Source organism: Peromyscus leucopus, chromosome 4, assembly GCF_004664715.2.
Source record: "Peromyscus leucopus breed LL Stock chromosome 4, UCI_PerLeu_2.1, whole genome shotgun sequence".
In the NCBI taxonomy this organism is placed as follows: Eukaryota; Metazoa; Chordata; class Mammalia; order Rodentia; family Cricetidae; genus Peromyscus; species Peromyscus leucopus.
The window spans coordinates 67154543-67182303 of NC_051066.1; the positions used below are offsets into that span (position 1 = coordinate 67154543).

General features: G+C 41.8%; 1 protein-coding gene across 5 annotated transcripts in view; it reads right to left on the bottom strand.

Annotated features, from left to right (window-relative positions):
• The window catches only part of C4H11orf49 (chromosome 4 C11orf49 homolog), a 171383-nt gene extending 152694 nt beyond the window's left edge, over positions 1-18689 (bottom strand). For 2 of the 5 annotated variants that reach the window (XM_028878909.2, XM_028878910.2), the window contains exon 1: positions 18536-18689. In XM_028878909.2, the coding sequence (XP_028734742.1) occupies positions 18536-18665 (130 nt within the window). In that variant the 5' untranslated portion in view covers positions 18666-18689. Of the gene's footprint in view, positions 1-16456; positions 16554-18535 lie in introns of all 5 variants that reach the window. The other 3 variants (XM_028878911.2, XM_037204990.1, XM_028878908.2) reach the window with 3 other exon arrangements.
• Between the last annotated feature and the right edge of the window lie 9072 nt (positions 18690-27761).

A 27761-nucleotide genomic window follows, 5' to 3' on the forward strand; every position in this document is an offset into this window, starting at 1 on the left:
ATAATTTTTCTAGAAAGTATAAATGAAGGGATCAGATTAATCAGGCTAACAAGTATTCAACCAGAAAACCCATTAGCCTGTTGCTGTGTGTAGAAATGGAGGATACAATGGCACGAGTCCAGAAGACATGCATGTCACACACCATCCAGAAGACATGCATGTCACACACCATCCAGAAGACATGCATGTCACACACCATCCAGAAGACATGGCATGTCACACACCATCCAGAAGACATGGCATGTCACACACCATCCAGAAGACATGGCATGTCACACACCACCCCCACACCATCCAGAAGACATGTGACAATGTGCATGTCACACACCATCCAGAAGACATGGCATGTCACACACCATCCAGAAGACATGGCATGTCACACACCATCCAGAAGACAATGGCATGTCACACACCATCCAGAAGACATGGCATGTCACACACCATCCAGAAGACATGGCATGTCACACACCATCCAGAAGACATGCATGTCACACACCATCCAGAAGACACGACATCACAGATACCATCTAAAAGACACACACTCCTGTCCTCAAGGCTCACAGTCTAGTGAACAGGCTAACAACATTTACAACTTAAACAGTAACATTTTAATTGCTCCTGAAAGGTTACTACCAAATACTCTCACATACATTATCTCTTTGAACCTCCTCACAATCAACCTAGGAGTCAGATTATCTCCATCTTATAAATGACACAGTTTGTCCCGTAGGACAAAAACTCAACTTCACAGTATAACTATTTCCACTGAAGTATAGCATTAGGATAATTCACAAAGAAAGCTTAAGATGGTCATAACTAACACTAATTAATTGATAAAAACTTGACTATAACATAGAAGACCATAAATCAATGTCTTAGAATTTCACAGAACTTACATTAAGATGTTTTTAACTCGTCTTCCATCGACTGACCGGGAAACACTAACTTTAGGAATGATGGTGGCTCTATTTCCTTCCCAGATGCTGCGTTCTGAACTATAGCAGGAAATGAGCAAAGGGAGCAGCACATGAGCTGTGGGACAGCTAAAGCAAGCAGCTGCTCTCCAGCCCATGGCCAGTGCTATCCAGAATAAAACGTCTGCAAACTTCCAGAAATCTCTGTTCAGAAAACTGACTTTGCTTAAGTAGCCTACCTCATCTAGGACAGGTAAATTTACCTTCAGTCCAAATTTTCAACAGTTCTACTTGCCATCCCACATCCAGGCAGCCAGACTCAGCATCCATAGCAAGGAAGCCCCATTGTTTTACACCTAGTTCCTACCTCAAACTACATATGAAAATTAACCCAAAACGGACCACAGGCCTAAATGTAAAGCCAGTACCATAAAACTCTCAGAATAAAAAAAAAAATTATAAATCTCTATGAACTTGGTTTAGGCAATAGTTTCATAATGTTCAAAAAGTAAAAATAATCCAAATTACCCATCCACTGACAAACAAGTACTCAAAATGTGTTAGACCATACAGTCAAATATTATTCAGCCATAACAGTGAATGAAGTCCTGAAAACATTCCACAACATGCATGAACTTGAAAACATGCTCAGACTGCAAAAGAAATATCCAAAATAGATAGAAAGTTAGATTAGTGGTCACCAGGAGTTGGTTGGGGGTAAAACTTAGTATGAGGTTTTTCGGAGGGATGATAAAAGTTCTGGAATTAGGGACAGGAGGAAGATGGCTCAGTCAATAAAAAGCTCTTTGTGCAAAAAGGAGAACACAAGTTTAGATTTCCTGCACCCACATAAAAGCCAAGAGTGGTCATGAACACCTGTAACCATGGCACTGAGGTGTATGGAGAGACAGTGACGGGCATACACCCAGAGCTCACCTGCCAGACAGCTTAGCAAACTGGTGGGCTCTGGATTCAGGAAGAGACTCTGTCTCAAAAGATAAGGTAGATAAGGTAGTAATTGTTGTGGGATATTAGCTTAACATGTGTTACATTCATGTTTATTCTGTGGAATATTTGTTTAATGGTGCAAAAATGTGTTGCATTCTTTTATGCTGCATTTGTTTAACTCTGTAAAGCTGTGTTACTGTGCCGGTCTAAAACATCTGATTGGTCAAATAAAGAGATGAATGTCCAATAGCTAGGAGGAGAAAGGGATAGGCAGGGCTGGCAGGCAGAGAAATCTAGAGAAGAACTAGGAGCGAGAAAAGTAGAAGGAGAGGATGCCAGGGGCTAGCCACACAGCCACACAGCCACACAGCTAGCCAAGGAGTAAGAAAGAAAGATACATAGAATAAAGAAAGGTAAAAAGCCCAGAGGCAAAATGTAGTTAAAGATAAATGGGATAATTTAAGTTAGAAAAGCTGGCTAGAAACAAGCCAAGCTAAGGCTGGGCATTCATTAAGTAAGAATAAAAAACATTGAATTTGCTGGGCGGTGGTGGCGCACGCCTTTAATCCCAGAACTCGGGAGGCAGACCCAGGCGGATCTCTGTGAGTTCGAGGCCAGCCTGGTCTACAAAGTGAGTTCCAGGAAAGGCGCAAAGCTACACAGAGAAACCCTGTCTCAAAAAACAAAATAAATAAATAAATAAAAATAAATAAATAAATAAATGAATGAATGAATAAATAAATAAAAACATTGAATTCTACACAAAGCACTACTGTCTTCCAGGATTCCAAGTAAAACAATAAAATAAGATAAACAACACCATTGGTTCCTCACAGCAACATTACACTCTCTTTCTGGCCCTAACTTCAGTAATAGTTATTTTTTTGTTGCTGTGATAGAATACCATGACCAAAAGCAACTTGCAGAACAAAGTTTATTTTGGCTTTTAAGGTTCCAGAGGCATAGCAGCATGGCAGCAGCTGGCCAGAGCAGGAAGCTGAGAAATCACATCTTCAACTGCAAATGTAGAGAGTGAGCTGGAAGGAGAGCAAGGCTATAAACTCTCAAAGTCCATCATCCCTCAGTGATGTGCATCTTCAAGCAAGGATCCACCTCTTAAAGGTTCCAAAACCTCCCAAACACTGCCACCAAATACATGAGCCCATGGAGGACATTTCTCACTCCAGCCACCACACATATAAATAAAGGTGGAAGGAGAAAATCAATCCCACAAAGTTGTCCAACCTTCACACATGTATGATAGCATATGTGTGTATGTACATGCGCACACACATACACACACACAATAAAACATCGTTTTCAGCATACCAAAAGCTGAGTTATATTCTTATGTATTTTACCAAAAAATCTAGGAAATATACAACATATTCTATAAAAAATAAATTGAAATTCTATACTTAAATCTTTTCTTTTAGATTATAACATAATTACATTTCCCCCTTCGCTTTCCTCCATCCAAATTCTCCCATACACTCCTCCCTGTTCTCCTTCAAATTCATGGCCTTGTTTTCCATTAGTTGTTATTATATGCATATATGTACACACACACACACACACACACACACACACATATATATATACACACCTAAATATCACTTACTCAGTCTGATGACACTTAAATCTTTACTGGCAAAAAAAAAACCTTACTGAACTGAACAGAAAAAAACTAAGTAGGAAAAAGCCTTTAGAAATAACAGAACTTGGGCTGGAGAGATGGCTCAGAGGTTAAGAGCACCGACTGCTCTTCCAGAGGTCCTGAGTTCAATTCCCAGCACCCACATGGTGGCTCACAGCCATCTATAATGAGATCTGGTACCCTCTTCTGTATACATAATAAATAAATCTATCTTAAAAAATATTTAAAAAAGCTGGGTGTTGGTGGCGCATGCCTTTAATCCCAGCACTCGGGAGGCAGAGCCAGGCGGATCTCTGTGAGTTTGAGGCCAGCCTGGACTACCAAGTGAGTCCCAGGAAAGGTGCAAAGCTACACAGAGAAACCCTGTCTCGAAAAACCAAAAAAAAAAAAAAAATTAAAAAAAAAGATTTATAAAAAAAATAAAAAGAAATAACAGAAATTGAAAGAAATCTAAGCACCTACCAATACTACTTTGGAGTCAGATAAATTTCTTTCTTTCTTTTTTCCTATGTTTATTTACTTATTTGCTTGTTTGTTTATTCAAGACGGGGTTTCTCTGTATAGCTTGGCTGTCTAAGAACTCTCTGTAGACCAGGATGACCTCGAACTCAGGGATCTGCCTGCCTCTGCCTCCCGAGTGTTGGAGTCAGATACATTTCATTCAAACTTCAGCTCCACACATATTTCACTCAATGACCTTGGACATGTCCTGAATCTATTTCTACAAGGAAAAGTAAGATGAGCCTGCTGTGAAGACAGAATGGCGCTGCCACCATCTCCTCTGTTTCCGATATCAGTCCCTCCAGTCAGCAAGGGCGCCTATTTGGACCCCTTTTCACTTACCACAGTTGGGGCCGCTGTACTGCTGAACCACCGTGCCTGCCTTCGAGTCTGTGTTTAAAAGAAGAAAAGAAGCCAAAGAAGTGGTTCGGTGCTTAGGAGCACCTGATGCTCTTACAGAGGACCTGGGTTCAGTTCCTCGCGCCCACATGGTGGCTCCCACCATCTATAACTCCAGTTCCAGGGTCCCAATGCCCTCTCCTTGCCTCCGTGGGTACCACATATAGACACACCACACACACATAAATGCAGGCAAAACACACACTAAAATAAAAATAATTTTAAAATAAGATGCTGCTTCTTTAAAAATAAATAAATAATTAAAAGGCATGAATCTTGCCTCAGATTTAGAATTTAAATGAAATAGCCTTTCCCCTTACTATGTCATCTAAAGAAAATAAGACCTCAGAAACGAAGTACCCAATACTACTAACTATGATTGGGAATAAAAGATGAAATCTTGCAAAGGACCCTTAGGAGTCTTCTCGGGGGTTGCTGGCCAAAATATTATGAAAATAACTACAAAAGTGGAAGGAGATATTTCAGTAATAATTCTGTCATTTAAAAATATAAATTGGGGACTGAGAGATGGGTTAAGAGAGCTTCCTGCTTTTGCAAAGGTTCTGAGTTCAGTTCTCAGCACCCACATCAGATGTATCACAAGTGTCTGTAACTCTAGAGCCATTAATCTGACGCCCCCTTCTGGCCTCAAATTGGTACTACACTAATGTGCACAAACCCACACACAGAAATACATGTCATTTAAAAAATAAAATCAACAAGAAAAACAAATATAGACTGTTTCCTGGTAAACCTCCTTATGTAAAACAAAAGCTGCTGTTATTAATTGGCTGAGCCTAAGAACTTTCAAGGTGGCAAGCCTGTTGTTAAATCTCTCAACCACAGTGATCACTAAGAGAAAGAAAAATTTCACAATGTAAGACCAATCAACTACTTCTTCTTGTAATTTGTTGCTGCTTTAGAAATATGAGATTAAAAAAAAATAAATATCTATTAAAGAGCACAAGCCAAAACCTCCCAATGTCCAGACAAGGAAAAGATGAACAAGACTCCAGAGAATATTTGTAGTATAACTTTGAAGGAAAAAAAGCAGAGCCCCTCTCCCTGAAGGTCTAGCTCATTTTCATTGACCTTTGTGATCACCATCCCCTGCATAAGGGTCAAGTCTTCGCCACATCTGTGAGATTTTACAAAGCAATCATGTGTCTAAACAGCAGGTCTGATGGTTTATAGACTATCCAGAAAGACAATTTAGGTCTCATTCAATTGTTCACTTTCAAGATTCCTGGCTTATATTAATTTATCTTCTCTGCCCTTATGAGGCAGCTCTTATCAACTCTATTTGTTGGGGGAAATTTGATCAACAAAAACAAAAGCAGAATTTTATATTTACAAAACACCATCCCTATAAACTCCCCATGATTATCTTCTCAATCTCCCCACATTATTGTGAGGTAGGTGGCAACATTTCTTTTGGCATTTTTATCTTCACAGGTAAAATCCTATAGCTCAAAGAGCATAATTTATTCACCCAGTAAACCCATATTTTCTACCTAAGCTGAACATACTGCTTGGGATTACGAGACCACAAACTCAAGTCTGAACTGTATGTAATTCAAGGACACTGAACTAACTTTCAATGTTTGCTATGGCCAGCTTTCACATTTCCATCACATTCCCAGAAGACTAAGGTTGTGCATGTTGGTTAAGCGCATGTGTTCACTGTTTAAAGAGTACTATTAACACTTTTCTAAATTCATCTCTTTAAGTTCGTCTGGACACTTAAAAGCTGAATTGTTTGGGCACTGTCTGCGCACCAGCATTGTAAATGACGTCACCAGGAATATTCAAAACTCGAAGACATAGCTGCGGGACTAATAAAAGCAGTTCACTTGGGGGAGAGTGCATTTCTTCTTTCCTTTTTTCTTTTTTCTTTTAAGTAGCCAACACACAAAGATGACTCATTAAGCCCCAAAGAGGTGACTATGGCATGTAAAGGCTTCTCATGCAGCCTTCCACAAAGAGACCTGAGTGGCAGCGCACGGCCTCCTCTTCTCTGCATTTTCCTCCAGGCAGAATGTGCATTTGTGTGGCTACATACACAATTATAATCTCCTCTGAAAGGCAGTTCCTTCCATATGACAGGCTGAACAGTGGCCTGAGTGCTAGCCTCATGTTGTCCGTGCGGTGAACATGCTGAAATACCAGACGCATTTAATCTCTCCTTTTTGGAAATCTAAGATGAGACAGAAGGGGCAGAGCTGGGAAGAACTCCACAGAGAGAAAAAGGAGGGCAGCCCAAGTGCCCAGACTCCCTTTCTCATGGGCTGCACTTCTTTGTGCTGTCTGCTTATCTGTCAACTGCAGGACTTTGGGGCATGAGAACCATGGAGCCCAGTGGTTCTGGCTGCCGCCTGTCCATTTGACAAACAAAATCAAAGACATGTGGCCTTTGGTACATTTCACATTCAAAAATGTTATTGTTTCAAACATGCCTATTTTAAAATACATAATTTTCCATTTAGAGCACATTGTACATAAGTTGTCCACAGGAGGCATTCTGCCACAAGATTTTTTTCCCCTAAGGCAATGGGGAATGTTGCACCCCAGCATTTGGGATATGGAGATAGAAGGGATCAGGAAGGAGTTAACAGCCATCCTCAACTATGTCTCCAATTCAAGGCCAACCTGGGCTACATAAGACACTTTTCAAAAACTAAACAAACAACAACAACAACAAATGTGCACAGCCCGTCTCTGCAGATGTCTGTGCCTGTTTACTGGAGCTTAGAGAGTCATCCCAGGTGAGGGAAGCCTGAATTTAACAGACACCTGGTGACATCCTGAGGCACAAGCAGATTTCTGTCTGCGATTACAGAAGCTGAATCTGAATTATCAGGATCACCTGTAATCTCGGGCCAGATAATAGTATTAACAAGACCCTGAGCTACACAAAAGGACAGCCAGGAAAAAGGCTCCTACTCTCTCCAAAGAAGTGAGGTTTTAAAAGCTAATTCAGTGAGGAAAAAGAATGCGCCCCAGAAAGTGCCTTTTTAAACAATACTTACTTTTAGTGGTCTTCTGCTAATCAAACAAAACTTATTCAAAAAGCTTGTTATGAAAAAATATATTTGATGACTTCAGCAGTGATTGCTTCATTTAAGAAGACCACACTTAATGGGACCAGTAATTTGGTAAATTCAGATGTGTTTGGGAAAATCCCTCCTCTCTTTGATAAATCATTAAAATTCTGATCAGATAAACATGTTTTGACTTGAAATTCCAATCATAGAATGAGCTATTTCCTACAGCTGCTAGGGAAGTGGTACAAGGGGGACCTGAGCCAGAAGAGGACTGGATGACTTGACAAGCTAATTCTCCTCTCAGTCAGAGCACAGCACTCTCACAGCTGAAGGACGGGATCTCCAGAAGATGCCCCCAAAACTGTTCAACACGTCTTTCCTTCTTAAAACATCAGCTTTAAAACACTCATTAAATCTTATGGTTGGGTAACCAAGGTGTAGAAACTGTTATCAACCAAGAAATTACGCTTAGGTATACTCAGAGTTTAAAGCCAAAAGCATCCAGGGCAGATTTTAATCACTCAGCCTTTTTTTTTTTTTTAATCCATCAAAAAGGGTGGGAACATAGTGTCTCTTCATATGGTAGGATTCAGTAACTGTTTGCTAAACTAGATTCCTTCCTCCCATTTATTTTTAAATGTATTCTGCTGCTTGAAGCAAACCATTCATTCAACAACTGAGCACTTCACTTGGGCCAACCACTACACTAACGTTAGGGATACTGAGAAAAACCTGCCCCCATGGCTTACATTCTAATAAGAAACAGATGTTAACCAAGGATCCAAGAGGGAAACTGAGGTAACTGATGAGAACAGGAAGAGAGGCTCATGAATGTCTCTTCTGAACTGTAAGTACCTTTGAAAACGCCAGTTTCTTACTCAGCTTCCCTAGGCAAATATCATACGTATGCAAGAGAAAAAGAAAAAGAAAAATGGTTGCCAACTTTTGGACAGAGCTTGAAAGACTTTATTATTACTTGAATATATAAATGATACACAGGGTCAGAAATTTTTAAAGAACTCTTTCTTGAATAACAATGAAATCACTCTGCAACTTTTTTTTTTTTTTTTTTTTTTTTTTTGAGAAATGGAAGTGACCAAGGGTCAGAAACCACAAGCTTTGGAATTCATCTGCTCCTCCCACTCCCCCTAACAATGAGCTACAGAGTCCTCAGGAAAGGTAGAAAAGAGGGCGTGGGCTGAATATTCAGGAACCACTTCCAAAGGGCACATTCCTGAACTAGTCCACCAAGGCAACTGCCTGCTGCCCCTGTCATGACTGAGAAGCTGCTGACCAAATCGGGAAAAAGCCAAGAGAGCTGCTGGCTCCAGAACCATCCAGTGCGCTCCACCATGGTGTCACTGTGTTCTGGTCATTTAAGAGTGTGTTCCATCTGCCATGTATGCCAGGAGATAGATACTTTACACTTGGACTGGCTTTAGATTACTCAGGAAGGGAAGGAGTGGACGGAAAGGGGAGGTGGTTAGGAACAGCTCTGGAGCTAAAGTGACTTGTTTTATATCAATCTGGTTCCCAAAGATTTACAATCAGTGTAACACCTATATTTTATTCCACTTCATTTCTGAAACAACCTAAACACATAGTGTAGTATTGGGTTTGAAGTCTCACTAGTTAACATGTGGAACAAAAATAAATTTATCAGGATTCCTTTAAAAGCAAAAACTAACATGTTAGGCAGCCAGACAAATAAATTTCATGTTATGGTATCAACAAATACAAAAAAAAAAAAAAAAAAAATAGAAACACTTAAAAGTCTTCCAAGTTGAATGAACTCCACGTCAGAACCTTTGCCAAGACTTAGAGAAACTGCATCAACTTTATGGCTGGAAAGAGCTGTATTAATGACTGTGATACTGTCTTAATTCAGGTACTCTGAGGAGCAGCTACCAAAATGGGAGCAAACATGAAGAGAAAGATGTTCTGGAGGAAACACTTGGACTGAAAATGAGAGGAGGACAGGGGAACCTGGAAGGGCTTCGCAACCACAAAGCAAGCCTGTCATGAATAAAGGAGAGAGGCAGGGAGGCTGACCAGTCAAGTAGGAGTCCTCAACCAAAGTCACCCCCCAGAGAGACCCCTCCCATCCAAGTGGGTCTGTCTGGCCCAGTCAATGACTGAAGGGAACACACAGGGAGTATGACCACCATGTGAGCAAGTGTAATTGGAGTTTTCTCCAGTCCTGCTCAGGCTCGCAGCTGCTCAGACCCAAGTAAACACACAGAGACTTATATTACTTATAAGCTGTATGGCTGTGGCAGGTTTCTTGCTATCTAGTTCTTATATCTTAAATTAACCCACTTCTATTAATCTATAAGTTGCCATGTGGCTTGTGGCTTACCGGTACTTTACATCTTGCTTCTCATGGTGGCAGCGGCTAGCAGCATCTCCTGACTCAGCCTTCCACTTCCCAGAATTCTCCTTTCTCCTTATCCCACCTATACTTTACTTCCTGCTTGGCTACTGGCCAATCAGTGTTTTATTTATCAATCAATCAGAGCAACACATTCACAGCATGCAGAAAGACATCCCCAATTAGCAAGGTGTTGGATTGAGAACTAAGGTAGGATGGGAATTAATCCTCCCCTCCCCACAGTAGGAAATCTGAAGGGCTCGTTTTCATGGTTGCCATGGACATGGGCTCTATTTGTATAACACTGTAGTGAGAAAATCTGTTACTCTGAACCTACCCAGGTGCTCTGAAAGGATACGTTTCTCTTCTCCATATACACTCTTCTCACAATGTAGACACAAATGTGGAACTAAATGTTTGCATGCCCCAGGCTGAGTTTTCTAGTAGCCCTGGCTGGCCTCTGGCTGTAGTGCAGGCTACCCTCAAACGCCCACTCCTGCCTGTCCATGCAGAGTGCTGAGATCATAGGCATGCCCTACCACAACCAGCTCTACTATCCACATTTCGCAGATGAAGAAAACCAGGACATAGAGAGTGTGGGTAAAGTCTTCACAGTCACACCAACTACCTCAAAGCACAATGATCCCTATTGGAAGAAAGGAATTCCTTCAAATGGTTAGAAGTTGCCTTCTTCACTGCCTGTCCCCAAGAATGAGTCCAGTGATAAGAGAGACTTGGAATATTGGCATTTCTTGATCCATTCTGATTCCTAGGAAGCCCCCTCATGGGCATAAATATTAAATGAAGCCTTTGGAGTCAACTGACTTCACACCGAGGATCCTTGTATGCGCCTCTGCAATAGTTGAGGACTCTACTTTTGATGGAGTCCCTAAATGTATTTATATTCAAAAATGAACTAAATTGCTCAAATATAATCCTATTTCCACCACTTACTAACTAGCCACTTGGCATCAGCATGTGTGCGTGCGTGCGTGCGTGCGTGCGTGCGTGTTCACATGCACCCACATAGGTGCATGCATGTCCAGGACCCACATGGTGAAATGAGCAAACTGACTCCTATAAGCTGGCCTCTGACCCTACATGTGCACACTGGCACACCTACCCACACCCATATACCCACCTTCTTTACATACACACTAAAAAAAGTAACAAAAATTTTAAATGACAGATTAAAGAAAAAATTCTGTCATTCGTTGTAACTCTTCTAACTACATAGACCTCAAAGGAGGAGTGTGACCTCTGACTTCTGATTTCCTAGAGATAGCTATTATGTCACGCATTACAACCAGCTCTACAGAAGCAGAAGAGCCAGTGTGAAGCACAAGGGAAAGCAAGCACTTCCACAATTAGGTGGAGTAAGACAGGAGCCCCACACCCTCATCCTCACTCTCAGGTCAGCACTTAGGTGGCTGTGTTAAGTCTGGGTCCAGAAGAGGCTCCTTCAGCTCTGGAGTTCTCCACACCCAACAGATATACAGACACACCTCAGCAGCTGGCATAGGCCTCCAACAAGTAGCTTTCATATGGCTAGGAATCTCTCAAGTCTACACAGAAGATTCTGTCCTTCTTCATCTCCTTACTGGCCCAGATGTCAACACAATTTCCATTGCTACACTGATTGCCAGTGTGAAGACCTTTCCAGATGACCTTAGGACCCTAAGCCAGGCCAGGATTATAGGTTCCAAATCCACCAAGTCAATATGGGAAAGAATCAGTTTACCCAACACGAGGAAAAGTTGTTTTCTTCAGAAATAGTCAAAAACTCAAATACAGTCCCTACTAACAGGTGGAGAGGATGCCAGAGGCATTTGCTGGCAGATGTCACTGTACCCCATACCATAATCCTAAAGAGAGGTTCTCATGTACCTCCCGGGAACTCAGCTCTAGTTCTTTATTTTTGTTTTTATTTTAGTGAACACCACAGACTCTCTTCTCTATAATATTTTGTTCTCTATGTGTATTTTCTTTTCTAAGCCTATACATGCAAGTGAATTTATAAATTGTAAAAGTCAGTCAAAAATGAATTTAAAAAAACAAGTTTCAAAATCTTAAATCAGGAAGTATGGTCTAAACTATAAAGAATAGCTTTTAAATTTTATTTATTCATTCATTGTAATAATCTTTGAGACAAGGATTCACTATGTAGCCCAGACTGGCCTCAAATTCAGAATCCTCGGGCCCCAGCAGCCCCAGTGCTGGAATTATGGGCATGTCCCACCATGCCCAGCTTCTAGGGAGTGGCTTTTAATGGTCATCATGTTGAGAGTGGATGCTTCAAAACAGCATGTCTCTAGGAGAGACCAGTTGTAATCAGCAGAGCTAGTTCTTAGGTAAAAATATATGTGTTTCAGCAGTTACCCAACTTGCTGAACCATAAGGAAGTCATGAGTAACAAGACTTTGCTCAAGGAAGTATGAATGTCCTGATGCAAAATTGGACCTTTTTTTTGGTTTTTCGAGACAGGGTTTCTCTGTGTAGCTTTGCACCTTTTCCTGGAACTCACTCTGTAGTCCAGGCTGGCCTCGAAATCACAGAGATCCACCTGGCTCTGCCTCCCAAGTGCTGAGATTAAAGGCGTGTGCCACCACCGCCGGGCCACAAAATTGGACTTTTAACTACACAACAGAGCCAAAGGAACATTTGTCCAGGATTCAACGACAGTAGGTTGTTAAATTCCATGAACACTGAAACTTTTCAAGTGCCCTAAGGCAATGAATCTGCTCACCACTGTCAACACGGTCACTAAATCGGTCTTCCACATGTATCACTTACAAAGAGACCAACTTCTGTTCCCAAAGCAGCAGTCTACCAATATGCCTCGCCTCTGTGATAAGTACTTTAAATAGCAAAAATCCAAGGAACTGACAGGGTACTATGATGATCAAATATTTCACACCTCATGGAGAAGTGGGTAAATGAGCAAAATACATAAAACCTTTAGCAAAAATATATCTGTTAATATTGTTATGTGTTAGGTATAAAATTATCTGTGCTATAATTCTGCTGAATAGTTTTATGTCAATTTGACACTAGCTAAAATCATCTGAGGCGGGAACCTCAATTGAGAAAATGCCTCCATAAGCAGCTGTAGGCTATAGGTAAGCCTGCAGGGCATGTTCTTAATTAGTGATTGATGAAGGAAGGCCCAGCCCCATTGTGGGTGGTGCCATCCCTGGGCTGGTGGCCCTGGGCTCTGTAGGAAAGCAGGCTGAGCAATCCAGGAGAAGCAAGCCAGTTAGCAGCGCCCCTCCATGGCCTCTGCATCAGCTCCTGCCTCCAGGTTCCTGCCCTGCCTGACTGCTTTTGTTCCTGACTGACTGTTCCTGTTCCTGTCCTCACTGTTTTTGATGATGAACTCTTATATGGAACTGTGAGCCAAATAAACCCTTTCCTCCCCAAATTGCTTTTCGTCATGGCATTTCATCACAGCAATAGTGACCCTAACTAAGACAATAACTATAACATTTTGGCTGATAAATAAACATGTTTGTTTGTTTGTTTGTTTTTTGTGGGGCAGGGTCTCACTATGCAACCCTGGCTGGCCTGGAATTCTCTATGTAGAACAGACTGGCTTCAGACTCCCTGCCTCTGACTCCCGAGTGTAGGATTAAAGGTATGTGCCACCATGCTCAGCTCTATATTGTTTCCATAATCAAAATTTATGTTCTTGGCCTTTCCTTCTTACCAAGGACAGGGTCAAAGAGACACACTGCTACTTTAACAGACTAAAGGGCTCTAGGAATGGCCTTTTTGACCAAATCCAGCAACCAGATCCTCATATCTTTCTCAATAAAGTTGAGCAGCTGTCACTGAGTAAAAAGCCATGATCTAGTCACTCTTGATCACCTGGACCCCGACACACTTCCTGCTAGGATTCGGTTGTTTGGCTTTAATCCCAATTTCATCCAGCACAACTCCTTCCGCAGTCAGTGGTCACTGTGTGCATCAGTATCAATTTTAATGTGAAGCTGCTTTATCAATTTTTTATTTTGTATGAACACAACTTCATATATGGGGGATGTAGTGTGTGTGTGTGTGTGTGTGTGTGTGTGTGTGTGTGTGATTGTGTGTGTAGTCCAGAGGGTCAACCTCTGGAGTCATTCCTCAGGAGCCATCCATCTTGTTGTTGTTTTTCATGATTTAGTTATTCGGTTTTTACCCCCAGCCCTGCCTCCTCATGTGTGTGTGTGTCCCTGTGTATCAGTGTTTTTGTATAAGAGTGCACACTGACACAGCATACATGTAGAGGTCAAAGAACAACTCATGGCAGTCAGTTCTCCCTTTCCACCACATGGGTCCCGAGGACCAAGCTCAGGGTGGCAGACTTGGCAGCAAGCACATTTACCCACAGAGCTTGATTTCTTAAGATTTTATATTTTTATTTGAGAGAGAGAGTGTGTGTGTGTGTGTGCACACACACACACATACCCATGTGAGCAGGTGCCTGCGAAGGCCAGAAGATGGCATCCAATGTCCTAGAGCTGGAGTGACAAGCAGTTGTGAGCCACCTGACGAGGATTCACCTCTGACAGAACAGCAAGTGTCTCAACCCGAGCCATTTCTCCGGGCATTCCACCCCCGGCATCTTGTGGTTTTTCCGGGTTCGGGGCTGGCTGATTAGACTAAACTGGCTGGCCAGGCAGCCCCAGAGAACTTCCTCAGTCTCCTCCCTAGCTCAGGGATTATAAGCATGAGCCACTATGCCCAGCTTCTCTATGTCGGCCCCAGGTATTGACTTCAGGTCTTCATTTTTACATGGTAAGTAAGCACTTTACCAACTAAGTCTCTCCTTAGCCCCAACATCAAGTTCTTTTAAATATTATTCTATTAAGTAGTAAATATGAAACTGACAAACTCACAAAACAATCATGTAATGGGAAAACGCATTTCTGCCTAAAACAACAGAAAATTCTTATCACTCAATTATTTCTCTATTGTGTTTGTTAAACACCATGATATCATTTAACCTTAGAAAGAAAAACAGACGACACTTTAGGAAGCTAAATAAAATACATTTATAGCTGTCAGAATCATCATCATTTCTGATCCTCCTGCCCCCATTTCCCAAGTGCCAGAATTGGAAGTGTGTAACACCATACCCAGTTTCACGTGGTTCTGGTGACTAGACCCAGAGCACTGTGCATCTTGGCAAACAGTCTACCAACTGAGCTAGATGCCCAGTCTCTGAGTGTTCGTTCTTTGTTATTCCACACAAACGTGTGTGTGTGTGTGTGTGTGTGTGTGTGTGTGTGTGTGTGTAGGGGTGCATGCTTCCATGCCACAGCACATGTGAGGAGGTCAGAGGGCAACTGTGCTGGGTTGCTTCTCTCCTTCTAACACTGGTCACAGGGATCAAACTTAAGTTGCCAGGTTTTCTTTTCCCCGATAATTTAATAGAGGCACAAGGACAACATTAACTTTCATTCTCCTTGACTACCAGGGGGTCTAAATTTTTTTTTTGTTCTTCCATTTTATTTGTGCGTATGTGTACTCAGGAGTGCATAAGACACATGTGGAAATTAACTTTCAAGAGCTGGGTCTTTGCTTCCACCATGTGGGTTGAACCCAGGTCATCAGCTTAGAGGCAAGTGGCTTTATGTTATGAGCCATCTTGGCAGCCCACTGAGGAATTGTCTATGTTCCTATCTCCTACATCTATGACCACTGTTGAGTTTTCCAATGATATCATTTGTAACATTAAGTGTCCTGTTGCTGGTCTTCTAAATAGTTTATGGGTTACAGGAAAGGCACAAAGCTACACAGAGAAACCCTGTCTCGGAAAAAACAAAACAAAACTAAATAGTTTATGGGGCTGGAGAGACGGCAGAGGGTCCACATCAGGAAGCTCTCAAGCACCTGTAACTCTAGTTCCAGGGGAATTGGACACCTCTGGCCTGCACACATGTGTACAGACCCACATGTGTGTACATAATTAAAAAGAAAGTATCTTTTGAAAGTTTATGTACCATGTCTCATTTTAAATTCAAACTCTTCCAAGGACATGTAATCTCTTTCAAATTATCTTCTTCCCAAGTCATCTTTCTATATAAGTGTGTATGTGTGTGTGTGTGTGTGTGTGTGTGTGTGTGTGTATACATCTTTCACCAAGTAGTCCTTAAGCTTGATGAAAAGATATTTGACAATTAAAAATGCAAATTAAATATACTCTAAGACTGTTGCTTAACTTAATGAAAAAATTCAAAAATGTGGTCTATTTTGCTAGCAAGATTTGCAGAAGCAGGCATTTTCTTATATTGCTAATGTCAGGCTTAAGTGACAAAAACCCTTGTGAAGGACTGTTTGGCATATCTATTAATGTTTCAAACACATATATCCTTGACATACCAATTCCACTTTGTGGAATTTATCCCTGTAAACATAAATACAAAAAAAAAAAATTGCAGGTTACTCACTGAGGCATATTTAGTAATCATAAAAAGTTTAAAATAATTCACTGTCTATCAACAAAAGCATTGGTTAAATAAATTATCTAAATACCACGTGGCTAAAAAGAAGGTTAAAAAGAAATACAGTTTAGAGATTGCGGTGCACACCTGCCATCCCACAACCTGAGAGGTCTCCACCCCTGAGAGGTTTCTACCTGGGACCAAAGCAAGCAAGAGGACCGGGAGTTCCCGATCAGCTTCGGTTACACAGTGTATTTGAGGCCAGCATGGACCGAGTATATGACACTCTGTCTGAAAAACAAACAAGGAATCAAAAAGCAAGTGAAAATAAAAAGACAAAGCTCTTTAGTGACATAGACGTTATTATTGAGAAATAACATTAAGTGGGAAAAAACGTTCAATATAGATACAATATATTTTTTTGAGACAGGGTTTCTCTGTATAGCCCTGGCTGTCTTGGAACTCACTCTGTAGACCAGGCTGGCCTCAAACTCACAGAGTTCTGCCTGCCTCTGCCTCCCCAGGGCTGGTATTAGAGGCATGCACCACCACACCTTGGCTTCTATTTAGCTTCTATTATTAATATCTTGTGTTAGCATGATACATTTCTTGCAGTTGAATATTAGCTCAGTGTGATTACCAAAAGCCTATGGTTTACATTGGGGTTCATCCTTTGGGTTGTACAGTTTTCCGGATTTTGACAAATTCATAGTATCATCTAGTCACTATTAAGGTACAAAACAGAATCATTTCACTGTGCTAAAAATCCTCTATGCTTCACCTAGTCATCCGTCTCCCTGCCCCCATCTCTTTCCACCACCGATCTTATGTATGTAGTCCAGGCTGGCCTTGAACTCAGAGAAATCCACCTGCCTCTGCCTCCCTAGTGTTGGAATCAAAGGCATGAATCACCACATTTGGCAGATGATTAAAGTTTCTTATTCATATGAAAAGTTGCTTCAAAATCATTTTTTATATATAAAGACATTTATTTTGGGGGATGGAGAGATAGCTTGTCAGTTAAGAGCATGTGATACTTTCCAGAGGACCTGAGTTTGGATCCCAGCACCCACAGCATGCAGCTTATAGTACCTGTAACTCCAGCTCCAGGGGATCTAGGGGCCTCTTCTGACCTCTGCAGGCACACACTCACACACAGCAGATACATACATACAAACGGAAATTTAAAAAGAAGAAATTTATAGTAAAAAGACACACAAACCCTTCCCCCCAAGTCCGGCATGTTCTGTAGAGGAAACTGCTGTTACTGGCTCTGTGTGCATCTTTCTGCAGATTATTCTGTACATAAAAGGACATAGAGCACGCCTGTAGTCTCAGCATTCAGGAGGCAGAAGTGGGCAGGTCTCTGAGTTCAAGGCCAGCCTGGTCTACAGAGTGAGTTCCAGGACAGCCAGGGCTACACAGAGAAACCCTGTCTCAAAAACCAAAATTAAAAAAAATTAATTTTTTTTTTAAAAAAAAGGAGAATAAGAAGCTAAATAGAATATATAGAGGATAAAAAGAACTCTCTACTATCGGCCCAAATTTCTATAAGCTTAAAATTCCTCTAAATATTTAAGTCTGACTTTTTAAGTGGGTATGTGTGCATATAAGCAAACACTTTTACACATTCACTGCAAGTGCTTAACAAAGTACAGTACTTACTACCACACAGCCTTAGCTCAAAAGCAAGGTCAAGAGTCAAGTTCTGCAGCAGGCCAATATGATCCTACCGCTATCTAACTGTGTGGTCTTATGCAAGTTGTCTCTTTAGCCTTAGTTTCTCCATCTGTAAAGTAGAACACAGCAACCCCTTCTAAGTCTGTTCATACGATTCACACAAAGAATGCTGTATGCAAAATGCTTACCACAGTGCCTAACGAAAGAGAAAAGCTCGAAACAACAGCGCACTAGGAAGGCAAAATTATTATTCACACAATGACTGGTGCCGCTTCAGGTGCCAAGTCTGCTCCAATACCAACCTGTCAGTAACAGCCCTGTTTGGGGCCTCTGATTTTTAATTGTGCTACTTCGAACGCAATTCTCATTGCCTGAGTGCTAGTCCATATAGTTCAGACATTCTTCGCTCCATAAATGTCATTTCATCCTTGTTTGGCCCTACATTACAGGGTCAGGCCCTGGAGCCCCTTCTTTCTGTCCCTCCCCATTCCAACCAGACGCGCTACCACTCAGGCTCCGCCCCTGTCTCCTCCCCACTCCTTCGCCTAACTCGTCACTTCTTTCCTTTCCCGAAGCTGAAAGAAGCCCCCTACCCAGATACTCGTAGTCCGGGAGAGCTAGGCGCTCAGGACTCAGCATCCTTTGACCGGGTAGTTTCCACGCTCCAGCTGTCTGGCTTCCGGAATCCAGGTTACAGCCTGTCTCCGTTGCCATGGCACCCATGCGGCCAGAGGAGAAATAGAAGGCGGAGAGGGTGTCACGTAAATGGTCTCCGGCTGGCAACTTGGAGCCCACTACACAAGTTCCGGGAGCAGTCACTTCGAGGGTTTTTTTGTTTTTTTTAACTCCCATTTTTAGGACCTGGTTTTAAAGCTCTGAAGTGAATCCTCCGAATGTGTCTTATTTCGTGATGCGGAAGAATTACTGTCAGGGGCTCATATCCACAATTTCTGAATTTCATAATTTCTGTTTATCCTGATGATAATTATTATGTATGACCTCGCACAACACTGAAATCTCATTACCTATTATTAACCACTTTTAGTATTTACTTTCTTAAGTTGCTACAAAGTGCTCATTGTCTCTTGTCAGCTTCTTGGGGTCAAGGATGTGCCTTATAGGCCCTAACAGGGTTAGACACAAGAGGTACTCATTGAGGGCCGGTGAAATGGCTCAACACCTTTATTCACTGAGTACAATCCAAGGTACTCAGTATGGTGAAAAAAGTATACCAACTCCTGCAAGTTGTTCTCTGGCCTCCACGTGTCCCCTGCCGTGTGTGTGTGTGTGTGTGTGTGTGTGTGTGTGTGTGTGTGTGTGTGTGTGTGTAGAGGTTTTTTAGGATAAGCTCGGGTATTACTTATTACTCAGGAGGCACTATCCCATGATTCTTGCCCGTTTTCCGAGTTTGGTCCGTCATCTACATCTAGATATTGTGAATTCTCTTGCAGGAATCCAGGTGATTTCTTTTTGCCTGAAAGATCAGATTTAGTTTCTATTGCTTGCAACTAAGAATCCTGACTGTTACCATCATTATTAGTTGTTGTAGTAGTGGAATTTGTTGTTTTAGACTGAATCTCACTGAGTAGCCCTTGACTGGCTTGGAACTCATGGAGATCCACCTGCCTCTGCTTTCAAAGGGATTAAAGGTGTGCACCACCATGTCTGTCACGTTCATGACCCATATTGTCAGCAGCAGTAAGTTTGCTGCCTTAATTTTAAATACCCTTTTTTGTCCTGTCCCAGTTAAGTTGTTTGTGTGAAAAATGTGCAGTTGGGTTCCGGAGGGTGCTGGGGATCAGTTCCCCTGTGGTTTTTCCTGTTTGGAAAACAGTGTTCGGCTTGCCTCCAGATACAGAGTAACCATTCCTTGACCCCTGCTGTTAGAGGGGTATATAAGCCCATGCTGGTACGAATAAAGAGAGCTGCTTCCCTGACAAACTGAAAACTGGGTGTCTAGAGTGCTGTTTAACCTCGGCGTCCCTTGCCAGATTTCGTGCTCCAGCTGGGCGGGTCGCACCACCATATATATTTCATTTGGGTTGATTTTTCTCCCAGTCCCCCTCCTAAACTCACTGCTGCACTCTCCCAACTGTACCCTTCATCCATGACTCCTTTTAAAGAGTTTATTAGTTAACACATGAAACTGAATTCTCTTAAATGTTACATAGGAACGACTTTCATTTTGTTTTGAAAAAGGAAAAAGGATGATTGAATTGTGTCTTGGTTAGTGTTTTTATTGCTGTGAAGAAATACCATGACCACAACTCACAACTCTTGTTGTATACAGAGAGAGAGAGAAGAGAGAGAGAGAGAGAGAGAGAGAGAGAGAGAGAGAGAGAGAGAGAGAGAGAGAGAGAGACTCGTTGTATAGCCCTGGCTGGCTTGGAACTTGATTTAGAGCAGAATGGCCTTGAACTTACAGAGATCTTCCTGCCTCTGCCTCCCACAGGGCTGTTTTAAAAAGGTGTGTGCCACTCCACCCAGTAAAATGTAATTTTTAAAACTACTCAGTAAGTCCTCTGCAAGTTAATTGCCATTTCCTCTCAAATTCCTTTTCATCATTAAACTCTACTTCACTCTTATCCCTTATTATTGAATATCTTTTTCCTACAAAGACACTTCACAAAGGAAATGGATCCAAAACTAGAACATTTATTAGATGCTCCCCCTTGCCCAATTGTACCCTTTTAAAAGAAGAAAGACAGCCGGGCAGTGGTGGCGCACACCTTTAATCCCAGCACTTGGCAGGCAGAGGCAGGTGGGTCTCTGAGTTTGAGGCCAGCCTGGTCTACAGAGAGAGTTCCAGGACAGCCAGGGCTGTTACACAGAGAAACTCTGTCTCAAAAAAAAAAAAAAAAAAAAAAAAAAAAAAGACTATTCACTGGTTTTTAAAAAACCAAAGATTTCTTTTTGTCCCTCCCTCTGCACAACAGGAGAAAGGTCTGTAGGAGTTGTCACAGTCCGACAGCAGCAGGAAACGATACTTGGTCCTCACTTTTTCTTTTTTTTAGCAAATGCCCTCCCCCTTCAACAAGGGGAGGTTTTGCAAGAGGAGAGGTTTTGTGACAAAGAAAGAAAACAAAATTTTTGCCATCAAAGGAGTGACTGGGAATTCTGCAGACCACCTACGCTGGGAGAAATAATGAGAAGGATCTTCTCTCATGTTCTGAGTGGTCTATTCTTAGCTTTCTCCAACAAGGAGCCTCTCAGACCTTGTAATTCTCCCTTTTCCTTAAATGTGTGTATGTCTCAATTCTAGGCTCCTGTGAGTCATTCTGAATTTGGATGTGGTAAGGAGAAAGGACAGAACCAAACTAGGAACACTGTTTAGTGTTCTGAGGTAATGAATTCGATAGGTTGGTATTTGATATGAAGTCTTACAAATTGATTAAAAATAATTGTCTTCTCCTTCCTCCACCATACCTCTATGCAGGTTGAGGGTATGGAAACGTAAATGAATTTTATACTTGGGCTTATTACTAAAATATAAAGTAATAATAAATTTTTAAAAATTGAGTCTTACATATCTCAGGCTTGCCTGTAACTCACTAGGTAGCCAAAGAAGACCTTGAACTTCTGATCACCCTGCCTCCATCTCTGGAGTGCTCTGTTTTATTTGGAGCTGGGATGGAGCACAGGGTCTTTCTTCTTCCATGTTAGAGAAGCAATCAACTGAGCTACAACACCAATACTAGGATGGCAATTATTACAGATGATGGTTTTATCTTACTCCCAAGCAACCTGAAGTCATTTGCAGATACTTTCATGTTTTGCTTCATGAAATTGTCTCATGAAAACTAAGACAATTCCCTTTTTATAAGTAGGAAAACTGAGGCATGGGTCACAAAAGTGACTTGTCTGCTATCTATCTACTCAGTGGGAGGGCTAGAAGTGGATTTCAACTATATCAACATCCAGGCAAGTGGGTTGACCACTAAACCACACAATCTCTTTTTTTAGGGATTGTTGGGTTGGTGTTTATTTATTTACTTTTCTTTTTGTTCTGTCTTGCTAGCAACTGGGAGCCCCCAGATGAAAGCAGAAAGTTTTGAATCCAGGCTAGACCCTTGACATCCTCTTATTTGTGAAACATCATCCTGGGACTTGGAGGGTGCTGCTATCGGGGTCTGTGTGGTGAGGCTGGTAACCAACCCCAAGAATATAGCTTTGTTTGGGCATTAACCCATTTGCGGTTATAATAATGATAAGTTTCAGCACCAGTGGCGCCCGACTGTTAATGACTCAAAGAAAGCTAAATAAGAACAAGATGTCATCTCTGGAGCAATTTGTAGGCTTTCCCCACAGTTCCATTTCTTCTATTAAAGTCCCAAGGATCCTTATGCTTTTTGGTTTGTTTTGTTTTTGTTTTTTAGAAGATTGGTTTTTTTTTTTTAAGATTTATTTATTCAAGTATTTTATGTATATGAGTGACCTATTTGCATGTGTGCCTGCATGGCAGGAGAAGGTATCAGAGAGAAGAGGGTACCAGATTCCATTACAGATGGTTGTGAGCCACCATGTGGTTGCTGGGAATTGAACTCAGGACCTTTGGAAGAGCAGCCAGTGCTCTTAACAACTGAGCCATCTCTCCAGCCCTTGTTTGTTTGTTTGCTCGTTTGAGACAGGATTTCTCTGTGTAGCCCTGGCTGTCCTGGAACTTGCTCTGTAGATCAGGGTGGCCTCAAGCTCACAGAGGTCTGCCTGCCTCTGTTTCCTGAGTGCTGGGATTAAGTGTGAGCCACCACTGCCCAGGAGTCTTTATGCTTAAAACTAGTCTTCCACTCTGAGTATTCCAGAGTATTGGTGAGGAAACCTAGAAAGGGCAGGAAGCTGCTAGTCTAGAGCCTCAAATATTGAGGGTTTCATAGAAATAATATTGGCCCTTCCTGGTGGTGGAATTTCTAACTATGTTTCCTTTCTTTATGTTTTTTCTATATTCTTCAAATTATTCATGTATTATGAGCTGAAAACCAACAATGGTAAGTGTGATGACCTTCTAGATAATGTTTGTTTTTCCAAGAAGCCACAGCTTTTTGGATTTCTCTTTGGTCACAAATTACATAATAGATTTTGGCAACACTTACATGATGGATGAAATTTTTCAGTGAAATATACACATTATTCTTGAGTACAGAAATGAGAGTGGGAGAAGTAGTTCAGCGGTTAAGAGTATGTACTGCTCTTGCAGAGGACCTGAGTTCAGTTCCCAGCACCCACATCAGGAGGCTCACAACCTCCTAAAACTCCACCTCCACCTCCAAGGGACCCAGCACCCTCTTCTGGACTCTAAGGCATCTGTGCTCATGTATATAAACACACACACACACACAAATAATAATAATAATAATAATAATAATATATTTAAATTTTTTAAAGAATAAATATATAAGAATTCTAGCAGTATGTATTTTTGTGATCCTACTGAACGTTAGTGAAAAAAATTATCAGCCCTCAATTTAAATGGATTTTCTGATTCCTATATTATCACAGCATAGTTCTAAAAATTTACCCGAACAAATAATCACTTAGACCATTGGTTCTCAACCTTCCTAATGCTGTGACCCTTTAACACAGTTCCTCATGTATTGTGATCCCCAAGCACAAAATTATTTTCATTGCCACTTCGTCCTAATTTTGCAATCGTTAATGTAAATACCTGTGTTTTCTGATGGTCTTAGGCGATCCCTATGAAAAGGTCATTTGACCCCCTAAAGGGGTCATGACCCACCGGTTGAGAACCACTAACTTAGACAAACCAGTCAACCAAAAGATAACTCTACACTCCTGAAAAAATACAAGTGACCGGGCTGGGGAAAAATCGGCTCAGTAAGCTATTGCTGAGAAAGAATAAGGACCTGAGTTCAGATCCCAGGCATCTGTGTAAAAAATTAAAATAAAAAAAGAAAAGAAAAGGGGAGGGGGCATGGCTTCACATTCTTGTAATCCCAGCACTGGGTAGGTAGAAGTGGAGATAATAGGATCACTAGGACTTACTGACCACTAGCATAGATGAAGAACATTTATGCTTTTCAAGCTCCATGTTCAGTGAGAGATTCTGTCAGGGAACAGGCCGCAGGGCGACAGAGGAGAAAACTTGATGTCCTCCTCTGGCCTCCAGAAACAGGGACTTTCACACGCAACACACATAGAGAAGAAGCTAGTGGTTTGAGTGGACCAAACATAAAACAAATTGGAAGGTGCTGGGCAGGCTGCCTGGGAAGAAAGGACATCAATGGTCTTACCCAGTGGCGAACCCTGAAAGCTGCAATACCAACCTACCAGGCAGGATGTGTCCATTGCTGCAAAAGAAGCATGAAGAGTATGGGAACAACCAACCACTCACTGCCTGGATTTGAGACCTGTTCCATGGGAGAGAATTCATGTCCCATACGATGGCTTGGGAGGTCATAACCTAGGAGCTGACCCTCCTGCTCTTCTGCTAAATGGACATGTTACCAGACTGCTTTCTAAAGAGGGAACAGAGAGGATGCACGCCAGAGGATGGAGAAGAATGCAGTGAAATAAGGCCTCCTAGACAGGACATGGCTGTGGTGCTCAGGCCCTCACCGCAGCTACGGTTCCCTGCTCAGGGCCTATCAGCCAACACTCCAGCCAGCAACGTTAGTGAGACTCAGTAGTGAAAGAAGCCGTGAAGGTCGGAAGAGGACATACTGGGGATGTCTGAGGGGAGAATCCAGAGTGCAAGGAATCATGATGCAATGCATACGTGTATGAAAAAATAAAAAGAGGCACACAATAGAATAGTCCTTCCTGTGGGATGGAATGAAGATAGCAAGCTAAGGGAGACACATCCATGTCACCACATGCTGGTTTGTCAACTTACTTACCGCACACGATTTCTGACTGCGTAAAGAGAAAATGAACAGGCATATTTGGTTCCTGAAATGACCTAGCAAAGTACTAACAAGGAAGAAGAGTGAAGACTGCAAAAAGGTGAGCCATCTCTCCAGCCCCACGTTATTAATTCTGTTTGTTTGTTTGTTTTTCGAGACAGGTTTCTCTGTGTAGTTTTGGTGCCTGTCCTGAAACTTGCTCTGTAGACCAGGCTGGCCTCAAACTCACAGAGATTTGCCTGCCTCTGCCTCCCGAGTGCTGGGATTAAAGGCGTGCGCCACCGCCATCCGGCACTAATTCTTAAATACCTAAGGATTTGAGAACATTTCTTTCTTTTTCCCTTGTTTGTTTTGAGACAGAGTCTCACTATGTAGCTCAGGCTGGCCTTGAACTCACAGTGATCTGCCTGCCTCTGCCTTTCGAGTACTGGTATTAAAGGCATGTGCTACTACTCCTGGCTTGAACATTTATTTTCATTTGAAAATTCCCCAGAACTCTGGTCTGTTGATTGGTGTGGCAATTCAAAATGATTAGATAGCATTTTAATGTAACATGTTCGTCTCAGGCAGTGGCATCATGCTTAGCCCTGACTTTCCTTTGTGCAAGCTGTCCTTTAAGAGGAACCCAGTGGCTCAGCATGCATTTCATGACCTGCATTTCTCAATAGCTCTTTTGCTGTTAGCATCTTTCTGCCTGATGAGCCGATAAAGAGCGCATCCTAGTTTCTTGAACCTGTTTGGCACAATAATTCAACTTTCATTTCTTCTCTTCTTGTTGTTATGTATTTTCAAAGGCTGCAAAAAAATTGATTAGTTATATGGTCAAATCTCTTGAAAGGGGGAGGAATTTCAGATTCGCCTCTTTTTCTTCCTCCACCTTTTAGACAGAGCTTCATTGTGTAGCCCAGGCTGGCCTTGAACTCAGATTGTCTTAGCTTCAGTCCCAGTGCTGGAATTACAGGTACAGGCACCTCACCTTTAAAGTTATTGTTGTCATTCTTTAAAGTCTTCTGCTAGAATGTGCATCATTTAAAGGTCACACTGCTTTATTTAATCTCTAAAAGTCCAGGTCTGTGCACAGTGTCTGCCAGGAGGCAGGTGTACAACAAATTCCTGTTAAATGCATTAGCTTTCCTATAGATTATAAGTCTGAAAAACCAAAGGTCATTCAATCTGTTGAGTTATGGTTGCCTCACAGCAAACAGTTCTTAAAACAAATTGATTTTAAAAAAAATGCCCCCCCCCAAAAAAAAAAAAAAAAAAAAACGAAAGATACTGTGGTGGCACATGCCTATAGTCCCAGCTACTTAGAAGCCTGAGGCCAGAGTAACTGTTGAGACCAACAGTTCAAAACCAACCTGGGTAACATAGTGAAATTCCATCTCTAAATAAACAGTAAAATTAAAAATGGAAAGCATCAGCCGGGCGTTGGTGGCGCACGCCTTTAATCCCAGCACTCGGGAGGCAGAGCCAGGCGGATCTCTGTGAGTTCGAGGCCAGCCTGGGCTACCAAGTGAGTTCCAGGAAAGGTGCAAAGCTACACAGAGAAACCCTGTCTCGAAAAACCAAAAAAAAAAAAAAAAAAAAGGAAAGCATCAAAACCAAAACAGGGAGCTGGGGATGTAGTCAAATGACAGAGTGCTTTGCCTAGTATGTTCAGTGCCCTGGGTTCAATCCTCAGTACTTCACAAACCAGTGTGACAGGAAAGTGCATGCCTGTATATCCAATACTAGAAGATGGAGGCAGGGGGATCAGAAGTAACAAATAGAAACGATGCTGTATGTAGACATATTAAGAGAATTAGTTCAGGAAAAGGAGAGAACATTCTAAATCATATTAAAGCAGATGTTGGGTAGGAACTGAAGGCTTCCAGCTTCCAAATCATCAGACAAAAATCTGAACTCTCTATTTATTTTGTCCCTCAAGCTTAGCCTTTGCATTGTCATAAAAGTTACTGTTCCAAAATTCAAACGTGTCCCCCTTACTTCTGTGCTTCAAAAGTCTTTTTTGAGGGCTGGAGAGATGGCTCAGAGGTTAAGAACACTGGCTGTCCTTCCAAAGGTCCAGAGTTCAATTCCCAGCAACCACATGGTGGCTCACAACCACCTGTAATGAGTTCTGGTGCCCTCTACTGGCTTGCAGGGATATATACAGGCAGAACATTTATCTATTAATAAACGAATAAATAAATATTTTTTAAGTGTATTTTGAGTCCACCAAGATGACTCAGTGGATAAAACATGTTTGCTGCCGAGTCTGACATCCTGAGTGCAATCCCTGGAATCCACACGATGGAAGGAGAGAACCATTTCCAAAACTTCTCTGACCTCCACATGTACACCATGGCCACACACACACACACACACACACACACACACACACACACTAAATAAGTGGGAATAAATTTTAAGCGCTGCCCATTGACCATTACTAGGATGAAGCAAAACTCCTCAACATGCAGACATACAGGTCCCTCCATAGTCTGGTACCAATCTTCTTTACAGACACTTCTTTTGCTAGTCACTCTTCACTGCATATTTAATAAACTAGTCATACTTCCCATTCAATACTCCTAAACATGCATAGCTCCTTCAGACCTCCTGCTCCGTCATAAACTCCCTACTCAGAATGTACCTCCCTCTGTTGCGCTCTCTCAAACATCAAGACTCCAACCTAAGGCTTATGAATGCTAGCCAGGTACTGAGTTACATCCCCACCTCTCCTCCATGTTTCCTGGCTGTTAACTACACATTCTATTAGATCTAGGCTAACTGTCGCCACTGCCAGATTCCTAGAAGTCAGTTACCACCTAAATTTCAGCACTTAACGTAGTCTCTAGGTCCCTCTCCTTGTAGACTGAATTAAGGGCAGCAAACGTATTTTATTTACTATTAAAACTGTCCCCTGCCCAGAAAGACAAAGCAGATAAAATGAATAAATTAAATTTGAAATTTGTAAATG